This window comes from Abramis brama, assembly GCF_963993115.1.
Source record: "Abramis brama genome assembly, chromosome: 3".
NCBI lineage: Eukaryota > Metazoa > Chordata > Actinopteri > Cypriniformes > Leuciscidae > Abramis > Abramis brama.
Window position 1 is genome coordinate 38,620,544 of NC_139965.1, and position 12,613 is coordinate 38,633,156.

The following is a 12,613-nucleotide window of genomic DNA, read 5'->3' on the forward strand; positions in this document are numbered from 1 at the left end:
AAATCAAGTAAGGTAGACTTGTGCTGCACTATAGTATTTGGCCTTGTTGGTGCATTAAGTTGTGCAAGGTTTAAGGAGTCACACAATTCTTTAAAACAATCAGATGTCCCTGAGAGCCAGTCCTAATTTAAATCACCCAAAAGGATGAACTCAGAGTCATTTAACTCAAGTAAAATATCTGAAAGGGCTTTGAGAGCATCTTTTGTTGCAGAAGGATGTCTATAACAGCCAACCACAGTGATATTAGAAACTTTTGAAATACCCACTTTGATGGCCAATACTTCAAACTGTTTAGCTCTAGTAATTGACAAGTTTACATAGCTAACAAACTTAGATTTGACATAGATGGCCACTCCACCTCTTTTACCCACCTGATCAGTTCTGTAGACTTTATAGCCATCAATAAAAATCAAATTGTCAGTTATAGATTTCTTACGCCAGGTTTCAGAAAGAACAACTATGTATGTCAGCGTTTGTCATATTTACCCAAATCTTAATCATATCCAATTTAGGAACCAAACCTCTAACATTTAAATGTATAAACCCAAGACCGGTTCTACTTTTAAAATCTGAGGGAGTGGGCAAACAAAGCATAGATGTAATCGGCCCAGGATTTGGCTGAACCTTTCCAGATAACATCAATAAAAGCATTACCATACATCGTAATCTTAGTTTAACAGGAAATGATTTATCAGGACCCCCATTAACTGCAATCTGAAAAAAAAGAGTCCTCCTTGTCAATAAAATAGTCATTTAACACCATAAGATTCTGAAGATACAGGATCTCATTTACATACACTTGAAAATAGAAATTATTCAATTTATGAAATGGGCTGATTGACTGATGATATAACTCAAATATAGAATTTTCGTCGATGAGGCTGAAAGTTGTCTGATAGTCAATATGCTACTGGCCTGGAAAAACCCAGCAGCAAAATTGAGTCCTTAATTCAGAAAAGCCGTTATCCAGTAGATGGATTCCTGATAGTCCTATGCCTCAGCAAACCAAAATAAAAAATATATGGCAATCCAGTAACGTCTAAAAATCCCAAATGATCATAAAAATGTGGTTCTTAGAAAGAACCTCACCTTCAGGCCTCAACCAGGGTCCACAGCTCTGATAGTCCATGTACTACTAGGCCAGGAGAAATCAAACAGGATCAAATCCGTAATTCAGGTTTAAAATAAGGCTGTAATCCACTGCGAATATAAATCTTCTTCAAAATAGCAGAACACTGGCAGCCACTGAATCTGTTAAAGGATCCATAAAGTACTGCTTTGTCCTTCTGTCAGAAGTTGTACTCCAACAGATGGATCCCAAACAGGCCTTTGCCTTTGCCTTTGCAGGCACAAGTCAGAGTTCTGTGGCAATCCTTCTTCTTCTTCTTCTTCTTCTTCTTCTTCTTCTTCTTGTGTTTAATGGCGGTTGGCAAACCATTTAACGGTGCATTACCGCCACCAACTGGACTGGAGTGTGCATTGACATTCAAACAACAAACTGGTTTGGCTGCCATCTTGGATTCTATCACCTGATAGAATCTATCCTATCATCTTCTCAGTTCTCACGCATGCGTCGTGGCCCACACAGAAGAAAATGAATAGTTGAATAGTTGTTATTTTTGTTTTTGTTTTTTGCACAAAAAGTATTCTCGTCACTTGATAAACTTAAGGTTGAGCCACTGTAGTCACTTGGACTATTTTAACAATGTTTTTACTAACTTTTCTGGGTCGCAGAATGAAATTACATAGAAGCCTATGAAGGAGTAAGACAGCTCTCAGATTTCATCAAAAATATCTTAATTTGTGTTCCAAAGATGAACGAAAGTCTTCGAGGGTTGGAACAACATGAGGGTGAGTAATTACTGGCAGAATTTTCATTTTTGGGTGAACTAACCCTTTAAGGATTTTCAAAGTAGTCATCTGATTGGTTGAATTCTACAGGATGTCCGGGAGACTTGTGTGTCGCGTTCATTAACCGTCCGCCTGGAAACAAAAATGTCATGATGCCAAACTCACTCATGGAAGAAGAATGGCGTCGAGTTTACAACTGACAATGAGCGCTTATCAGGATCAACTAAACGCTGGATTTTCAAAAGTATGTGAAGTATGATTTTCCGCAAGTACATTTTTTTTTACCATATGCATCAGAGAAAAACACTATTTTGTCAAGTGGCTAACATAGCATAATCAGATGCAGCTTTTTTTTTTTGTAACAGCAAAGCAGCATTTTCTCCATCATACAATATGTTTTAAAATGAGTTGCATGCCATTTAGCAACACAAGCTATCCAGAATTTATTAATATGATATTCTAATATCGATCTAGCTTACTGCAACAAGTGTCTCATAGCTGCCGAGTAAAGTTATAACATAATTTTCAAAAGACAAAGGTAAATTATAAAACAGCGCTGCATCACCCCACATACGCTTGACCTAAAGCTTGATCTCAGGTCAAGGCGTCATCAAGCTACACCTTTGTTTTGAATAGGCAACCTCTAGCAGCTAAAAACTATATATTGTGCTTTTAAGTAGCTGCTTATGCTTTGTTTTAGCTAGTCTTAGCCTCAGACGTCAAGCTTGTGTCTGATGCATATGACAGAGAAAATGCTGCTTTGCTGTTACTAAAAATAAAGCTGCATCTGATTATGCTATGTTAGCCACTTGACAAAATAGTGTTTTTCTCTGAGGCATGGTAAAAACATGGTACTTGCAGAAAATCAAGAAAACAAGCGATGATCTGTCTTAAAGGGACAGCAGCTTAATAAACCTGCTGCTGTGTTTTTAATGTTAATCAAACAACAAAGGGTAAAGAAATCACTCACTGCTCTTGACTGAATGACTTTTTTAACTTTAATAAAAATGAATCTATAGCCTATTTAATTTATACAGTGGAGACATCGCTTGTTTGACTTTTTAAAAAGTCATTCATATATGCAGTGTTATTTTACATTTGATTACTTTATTCAAATGCTGTACCTGAAAACTACTGTTAGACCTATCTGAAAAGCACTGTTTATTTTATTTGTATCTTTGTTCTATTGTATTTATTTGTGCTATTTGTAATTGGATTATTTGTTCTTTTTTATTATTGACAGTTTACTTGTCTTTAATGTTTTAAATTTACATCAATTTGGCTAGTAGTTTTTGCTGTAGTATAAAATTTGTAATTGAGAATTGTGATATTTCACTGATATCTGAACATTTGAACCACTGACCCAACCGGCCAGTAGAAAAATATCAGCTCAGCTCTAAATATGCCCTGTGCTATTAAGTGAAAGATAAAATATGATAGAGCAATAGCATGAACAGTGAAAGTAACAGAAGCTTGTACAATACATTTTAACAGGCATAATGAAGCATGGAAATAACTGAAGGAAATACATATAATTGGTTTAACATGCTAAACAAATACATTGGTTTAACATGCTAAACAAATTAAACCAATGAATATGATTAATTGTCTTTTAGTTTCTCTATCTAATATATTTAAAGATTACAAATGCAATGAAAATACAGGTATCTGTATTGGCCAGTACCATAAATGAAAGTATCAGTATCGGCCTAGTTCTGGAAAAAGTGGTATCGGTGCATCCCTAAAAAATTTGTTTCATTCCAAAAATAACATACATTGTCTTGTTTGTCGGTGTGTTGTCAGTCTCCTCTTTGCTCCGCGATAATTCACTGCTTGAGAACGTGTGGAGTGAGAGCGCCAAGGCTTGTCGGGTGTAGCAACAGGTTTTTACGAAGAGTCAGTTGTCCCGTTGTCAGCTCGTAGGAGCAGGCACAACTAGGGCTGTATCCGAAATTGCATACTTCCCTACTATGTAGTAGGTGAAGAACTGTATGTGACAAAAGATGTATAGGTGTTCACACAATGTCATAATTACCATAGCAATTCTGAACTGTGAAAAGCCTGCTTGTAGAACTTGCAATTACAATGTGTAAACTCATAATTTCCTGAGAGCTATGACTTGGACCACATGGCCGCTGTGTACCACCTGACCACTGCAGATTTAAGGTGTGTTCGTGGCGTTGTGAAGACAGATCAAAGTACCGCTAAGTTATTCTAAAGCATATGGAGCTTTATTTACGGTAATTAGGACGTTGCGTGATCGCAGCATTTGTCCGAATTCCCAGTACTCATAAATGAGTAGGCAAAAAGTACCCGGATGACCTAATTCTGACAAGATTTACTATCCCATGAGGCCACAGGAGAGGGTTTTTGTGACCTACAGTACCATGCAACTGACGTGGTAGGTCATGTGATAAGGGCAACATGGCGAATGTAGTACATCCGGATTACATTCATACTCATACGTTTTTTAGCAGGCGTGAAGAACCGTAATTAGGCATTCAAAATAAGTACCTGCTCGAAAGACTCAGCCTAGGCTTTATGCTGAACGTCACATGAAAAAACAGGTCATGAATCAGGTAAAAATCAGACATGAATCTCTTTGTCTATTCAAGTATAAATTGTATGTATATTATCATATGTATGCATGTCACAGCAGTGTGGGTGGGTAGCTGACAGATGTGGGGTTAATGTATAAAAATGTTGTCTTTCAAATAGAGACAGTCACCGCTCTCCCCTAAAAGAGATTTATTTGAAAGGTACGTTTATTTTATTACTAGTAGCTATACAGACATGAATATTTACATATGGCCCATATTTTATTTACTCTGTAAATTCAAATGGAATGATTTCTCTTAATTAGCCTATAGGGTTTAAATGAATAGCGAAGATGTCTGAAATGTACAACAATGTGTACTCCACAATCTAAAAACATTAATGTGTCCACAAATCCCTCATTAACAAATAGAAGAAGAAAAAAAAAAACTTTGATATTCACCATAATATAATGTCAGACATCACTATTCAATTACCCTCAAATCTGTTTGGACTAACAATCTTACAAATGTTCATATTCAGATGCAATGGCAAAATAAAGAATAACATGTATCCATTCATCAAATGTGTTGAGATTTTGTGCCTTCTATGGTCAACAGATTAAAAATAAGGTCTTCATTTTGCCCCATCTTGCCCTACGTTGCAGAGATATGAGCAGAAAACAGCAAACACACATACAACATCCCAAAGTCAATGGATTTATTTCCGTTGCACTGAAGTTGTTCACAGTAGTTACAAGGGGATACGTTAGCGGTGATTCTATTTTTCCCGCTCTGTATTAATCAAATCCGTGATACATTACAATCCAGCTCTCCCAAAGTACAAAATATGAAGGACAACAATGTGTATTGCTTAGATTACATCTCCACTTATTCTCCACACTGTATGTTCCCATAAGTGATCATGTGTTATGACATCCCAGACCCCCAACCCGAGAGCATGATGCAGTAGAGCATGTGGCAAGAAAGCGTTCACGATAAGGGTGATGAGAGAAAAACGACAAACTGAAAATGAAGGCATGATAACGGGGGAAAACAAGTCGATGATGGAAAAGGAGAAGGGGAGGAGAAATTTAACATCCACAACATCATGCAAATTAAAGCCGAATGTCGGACATGCAATACGAGAGATAGAGTCAGGAGCAGCAGGATCCCCTTGATGGTTTTAAGAAAGTCATTTGCCCAAAGTTGTCTATTTACAACATGTGATTTGAGCTCGTCCACCTGTTTTACACGCACAATGAGATGAGTGACAAATATCAATACTTCATTATCCCTCACCCCCCCCACACCCTAAAGAGGCTAGTCTACATTCTTAAATTACCAGTAAATAATTTAACATATACTACAAGCTCTTTAATCTGGTCAAAGCCGGGAAAGAAAGAGTGCTTCATTCACAAAATCGGATAAGTGTTATCGTACACAAAACACAAGATCCTTCAAACAATCTGACGAGTCGCCCTGATGCAAACAATAAAATCTTCACCAGCCGGTTTTGTATATATAAATATTCCCCAGCTGAATAAATTAAAAAAGACAAAAAAACACATAAATAAGTTAGAAAAAAAAAAGGTCTCTAAAAAGGTCTCTGAATCCTGCAGATGTTTCTCAATAAAAATTAAACACAAAATAAATTAAAATTTAAAATTGACATCCTTGAATACATTAAGCATAATTGTCATTCAAATCTAACATTTCATGAACGCTACATGAGAAAAAAAAAAAAAAAATGTATGTGGCAACACAATTCATCTAAGCAATGTCACTCATAGACATTTGTTACATAAGGAATATTTTAGTCTGTACAACAGAATAGATCATTTACTGTGACGCCCCCCTCCCACCCCCGTATCCCAGTCCACAGCACCCACCGAAGTGCTCCCCATCATTTTTCAAATAGGTTCTCCAAATCTTGTACAGCAATGACACTGAGTTCATAAAATGCTTTAAATTCTTCATTTCACAAAAAAAGACTACAATGAAAAGAATACAATCCAACAACGGTCCTCGAGGGCAACTCCTCAAACACGTGCGTTATGATGTCCAGAGTTCCATTCGCCATTTGTCCTTTTGTAACGATGTCCTGTATGTACGTTTGTGTGTGCATCAGCAGAGAGAAGGAATAGGATAAAAGACAAGCAAGGATTTAAAAAAAAAAAAAAAAAAAATCTGAATGTTTAAATAAAAAGATGAATTGTTGGTTAGCTTATTGAGAATTCATAAACATCTTTATTTTAAGGCTCCACTCCAAATCCATGGACATGTGTGGCTGTATGTACAGTAGCTGCAGGAGGAAGGAGTTGAGGAATAGTTTGGAACAGCTCTTGTTGGTGTTTGGGATGTTTAGATGCATCAGAATGAGGAGTTTCCCTCAGCGGCTTGTACTGAACTTCCTGTGTAATGTGCCCTCCATCAATGTGCCAAACATTGAATCTTGTGCAAGAGCAGGACTTGGGCTTTAACACGTTTTCTGGATAATTCCTGGTAGCAGAAATAAATAAAGGCATCATAAAACAGAATTTAACGAGACACTGTGAAGACAAAACAACACTGGAGAGAAAAAAAAATATATGTGTGTCTGTATGCGCCTTTTGTAAAGTGACGGGTCAGTACATACAGTACTTCAATATTCATTCCATTATATAAAACTTTGTAGAGGCTTGGTTAAAACCAACTTGAGTCAACAACATCCTTTCAGTAGTCACCATGACTGGATTCTTTTATTTTATTTTAAAACTAGTAATCTAGTATTTCTCCAGGTTTTAAGGTTGTTCCTGTGTCCCAAATGATGGTGCCATCTTGGCTTTGTCTTGGTCAGATGGACATTTGGAGTCATTAGGCTCAGGCTCGTGTCTCTTGCTGTTGGCATGCTTGGGCGTGCCGGGCGGATGGGACACCTGCCCGTTCTTCTCGTCTGAAAAGAGCTGTTTAATTACGTCAAAGAAGTTACTGAATGGGCTGCCTGGGTGCACAGATGGGAGAAGAGGAGAAGAACAAGAAAACAAGAAAGGAGAGAGACAGAGAACAAATACATGAACAATGAGGATCACAGACGAGGCAAGGTGAGATGATGAGAGGCAAGATGAGACTGCATAAACTGGAGACAATAAGCCATGTATCTGACACGGATACAGCACACATCTGCAGGCATGTTAACTGTTTGACAGTACAGCTGTATTACTGTTCAAAGGTCTTATTGTGGGAGTGAGTATCTGTGGCTGAGCAGTCTCCATCTGATCTGTGATCTTCACTGGATGGAATGAAAACAAATGTGACTGTTGATGCATTACAAAGAAATTCATCTGTACTGATGAGGTTTAGGAATTCAAATTGTGTGTGAATATACATCAATGAAGAATTTAGCAAATACTGTATATGGTAGGCTGTATAGTATACATTAGGGGTGTAAATATGCATTGGTACACCTGACAATGAAAACTGTCTGATTGATTAATTTGTTCAAAAATCGGACTACTCTGGTCATTATGTATGTTTCTGATTCCTTTAAAATAATCGGTTCATAATACATGTTCATTCACAAATTGGACTACTCTGGTCATGGTGTTTGTTTTTGATTCACTTAAAATAACCAATTTGTAAGAATTATTATTTATTTTTTTTGCACTAATTGTAACTGGTCGAGTTATATGTTTTTGATTCACTTAAAATAACCAGTTTATAATAATCTTTTTTTTTTTCATGAATTGAAAGACAGCAACATAGACAGCAACATAGTGTCGGCCCAGATCCGGCCCACATCTGGACCGTGTGGAATCCACATGTACCAGATGTGGGCCGGATCTGGGCTGACACTATGCTGCTGTCTGGGTTACTTACTTGTTTATAAAAGTCATTTGTTTGGGAATCAGACTACACTGGTGACAGTGTATGTTTTGGATTGACTTAAAAGAACCAGTTCAATAATATTTTTTAGCGAATTGGACGACAATGGTTTTGCTGTAGGTTTTTGAATCACTTGTTCATCATTTGATGAATCATTTGTTTGTGAATCGGGCTACACTGGTCACACTGAATTTATTTGATTTACTTAAAAGAACCGATTGATAATAGTCTTTTGTTCAGAAATTGGACTACACTGTTTGCAAGACAACCTGACTGATAACTATCAGGTCTACACTGGTTTCTGTATTTTAGTACAGCGGAAGAATGCATATTGAAGAACATCATGAAAATCATTTGGTTTCACTATTTTTTTTTTATTTTTTAAAGGAACTAGACTTGGTCCCAACCCTACTCTAATTAAATGTGTCTTCATTATTTAATAATTAAGAATGGTGCTAAAACCACTGAGCTGAATGGAATCATGAACAAATGTCATGATGTATTACATGACGTAACCATAATTTAATTCAAACATTGTCAAAGGATATATTTACACCCTGGTACATATAATGTACAGCTACATATATTCATGCTAAATTCATCATTGAAATGCAGTGGTACAAATTGTTGCAGATTCTGAATACACCTGATGGCCGGTTCAAAAGGATTAACTAAACACCCTATTTGACACCAACACAGGCTTGCAAACCATCAACTCTATTTCCAATTTCATAAGTGGCTGAGTAGCAGCGGCCCCGATAACACAGGCTATAGCATGGCAGAACGTGGCCTATGTGAACACTAGAGTAGATTGCCTTCCCAGAGCTTGTCTCTGAGTCTCTCAACACAATCTGGACTCCTCTCAACATCATGACAGGCTGCTTTACCACAGCCTAAGAGACTCTCAAAGAGACATGACAGCTGTGGCAGCTTTGAGACACTCAGGACACTGCTTCAGCATTTATACTGTAAGACATTGCAAATGTTCATCTCTGTTTAGATTTATGCTGGGTAAACCATTACAGATACAGAAAACTACCAGTACAGCATGGCTATTTTTCTGTTATGGGGAATGTTCTGACTTGCAGTGAAATACACTATATGGACAAAAGTATTGGGACACACGCACCTCTAAATTATTGAATTCAGTTGTTTCAATCGTATGTATATATATATATATATATATATATATATATATATATATATATATATATATATTGGTGATAGGCTGCCACCTTTGCAATAAGTTTGTGAAATTCACAGAGCTCTGGGGAACAGAGGATTTATGTCTCACCCTAAAAATGAAATGATAAAATTATATTTGAAGTTATCATATTCCAGATTTTAATGCATCCAGGTTAAGTCAATTTGAACGGACATATTAAAATCAACAATTATGGCATCTTATAAAAAAAAAGAAATAAAGCAGCTGAAATTGCAAATGAGCCATGGGAATTATACAAGTGAGGCTTTATTTTATAGTTCCTAAGATTAGGATTAGCTGTTAGTAGGACAACATTTTTGGCAAATAATGGCTAATAACTACTATTTTCCTTCAAAACTACTATTAATTCTATAGTAAACCCCAAAAATTCTGAACAGACTTTACTGGTACTTGTTTTAATACTCATATTGTATTTACAGGGACCTACATAAGTAGGTCACGCTGAGCAAACTAGTCCCTTTAGTATTCTACCCCTCATTACACAGTGATTCTACAGATGATTATTTCTACTGTAAAAAGTCCCAAATGATCAACATGAAAGAAGTGTTTAGAAAGCAGAGGTGCTGAGATGCATGCGAACATAAAAGCTCAACATAATCTTCAAATAGAAAACCTGGTGTAACAGATTCATAAGATCTGCTGATTAAATGTCTAAATTAAAGAGGCCTTTCACCAAAGTGATTCAGATGCAACAATTGACCCACAAAGCAAAGTAGAATGATGCAAGAATTGAATATGGAGAGAAAAACAACATGAAGTATGCATGAAGCTTTCATCTCTCTAGAGAATTTAAACTTTCATAGATTGTTCTATCAAGTGAGATCATGCTCACACACACATAAACACATCTGTGCATATTTTATATTTAAAGGGTTAGTTCACAAAAAAAAAAAAAAAGAGAAAATTCTGTCATCATTTACTTGCCCAAACACATATAACTTTTGTTCATCTTTGCAACACAAATGAAAATATTTTTTATGAAACTGGAGAGATTTCTGTCCCTCCATTGAAAGTCCATGCAACCAAAACATTAACGCATCAAAAGTACAAAAAGAGATCCAAGTCTTCTGAAAAGACACAAAGGCCTAAATTAAATCGGTTCATCATTTAAAACAATTGTGTCTCTTCTACTTTTTGATGTGCTAAAGATTAGCGTTTCGAAGAGGAACGCTCAAGGGTTTGGTAAATTATGTCAGAATTTATCCCTTTAAAGAACTATCCCTTTAAAGAATCTTTGTGTATAAGTGCCACGCATTGGACACCAAGTGTATGATAAAAAAGTGACATACACCGTGGCTGAAGAGTTAAAATAGACCTCTTACCACCCTTTGAACGCTTTCCTGTCAAAGGAACATGACATATTACTGTAACATGTCCGATCAAATTAAATATTCAGCCTATATTGACATTATCAATGCACCCCATTGACTTTACAGTAATGAAACGAACTCAGTGATTCAACCTTCTTGCACAGATGTTTATTGCGTGGCCACATCTGTTGAGAGTGAAGCATGCTGGTGATCAGTGCTGTGCAGGTCTGCTCACGGTCAGTAAGGACAGGACACTCAAGCTCACGTGCCCATTCACTCAACAGCCACCATGACCATGAGCCGTGGGAGAGCGGGGGGTGAAGGGCAAAGCCAGGGGGAAGGGATGGATGTGATTGACAGGGTGAGAGGATGGCACGATGGCTCACTGGTGATGGGTCACGATCCTGCTAACAGCTCTTCTTTAAGACAATCCAAATGCACAATATGAATACAATTTTGTAAATCCTGTTTCTCAAATCAGGCATTAAGAGAGAGGGGTTTTGTTTGAAATGGCATACTACAACATTTATACTATTTTTGCAGTGTGCAGAATGTAGGCTATACTGTCCACAATCATTTTCTGTATGAAACATGGAATACATAGATGACCTGTTACATTTGCTACAATCTGCAGTATACAACCAGAGCACACAGTGACAGGCATCGTACCTCACTATACAAAATGTCCAAATTGACCTTCCATTTCAAGAGTAATGAATGAAACAGTATTCCAATACTAGCACAGTGTATCCCAGCAAGCAAATTTGCATTTTAAAAGATGTCTAATAGCTGTTCAAACGCAGCCCTGACGTCTAGGCTAAAACAAGGCAAAATTTGGTCTGCCAGTGAAAATTTAATAGACGTCTAACCATAGCCCAAGAATAGAACACGTCAAAGAAATGAAACCTTATAATCACTGTTGACTTTGCTTACATGATGGAATATCATCCATCTCGAATGTTATTTAGGCAAAAGCAACATAACCAAATTCAAGGTTATTTTGGCTAGAAGTGGGTTACTCATAGTTGGACTATATCGGGTCTTTAGTTAGCCAAGATGGTGAAATGACAGCTATTGCTTGCTGGAGTGCCTACTATTTTTAAAAGATAGTATGTGAAACCGAAAGCATCTAATTTTCAGTTTGGACGAGTCAACGCTAGTTGCTTAAAATAGATTTCACAGAAAATCATGTAGTGTATTATGGGCAAAAACTCAACATTTTTAGCTTCAGATTATGATTCCATCCAGTCGGAGGATATCAGGCATTAATATTTTGAGTTGATTTCAAAACACATGCAATGAAGCACATTCTGATGAAAACTATAGTATTGTTTTTAATAAAATAAAAACAGAAATGTTAAAAATTCTAGTTAATATTGCTTACAGTTAAATTCTCTCTCTCTCTCTCTCTCTCTCTCTCTCTCTCTCTCTATATATATACATAAATTCCAATACACTGGAAATGGAAGTTGAACATTGCATTGTGGGATACAGTACCCAATGCAGTGTGAAAACTTTGGCATATGAAAGTCATCCAGGTATTTTATGCACATGGAAAATGTGCTTATTGTGCACAGTAGACATACGATAATGCAGAAAGGATATACCAAACTCCCTTTTCTGTATTACTGCTTTTATTGCTTTTGGACGGTAAGGATTTGGAGCTGTCCAGCAGAGGGAGCTGTAACAGGCTCTTCACCATGTGCACAAACAGCCATATGAGAAGACAGGCGAAGGATTTCTCTGTTCTCTTATTTCATCATCTCCAGCAGGAACCACAGTCTAGCCCATTACATTTCTGCTCGTAAAACGAACAGTTTGAAGCCACA

The 12,613-nt window shown here is 36.9% G+C and overlaps 1 protein-coding gene across 11 annotated transcripts in view; it reads right to left on the bottom strand.

The window, feature by feature from the left end:
• Window positions 1-5,092: 5,092 nt before the first annotated feature.
• brsk2b (BR serine/threonine kinase 2b) overlaps window positions 5,093-12,613 on the bottom strand; it is a 128,210-nt gene continuing 120,689 nt past the window's right edge. For 6 of the 11 annotated variants that reach the window (XM_084108503.1, XM_084108497.1, XM_084108502.1 and 3 more), the window contains one exon: window positions 5,093-7,368. In XM_084108503.1, the coding sequence (XP_083964629.1) occupies window positions 7,169-7,368 (200 nt within the window). In that variant the 3' untranslated portion in view covers window positions 5,093-7,168. The remainder of the gene's footprint in view (window positions 7,369-12,613) is intronic. The other 5 variants (XM_084108495.1, XM_084108500.1, XM_084108494.1 and 2 more) reach the window with 1 other exon arrangement.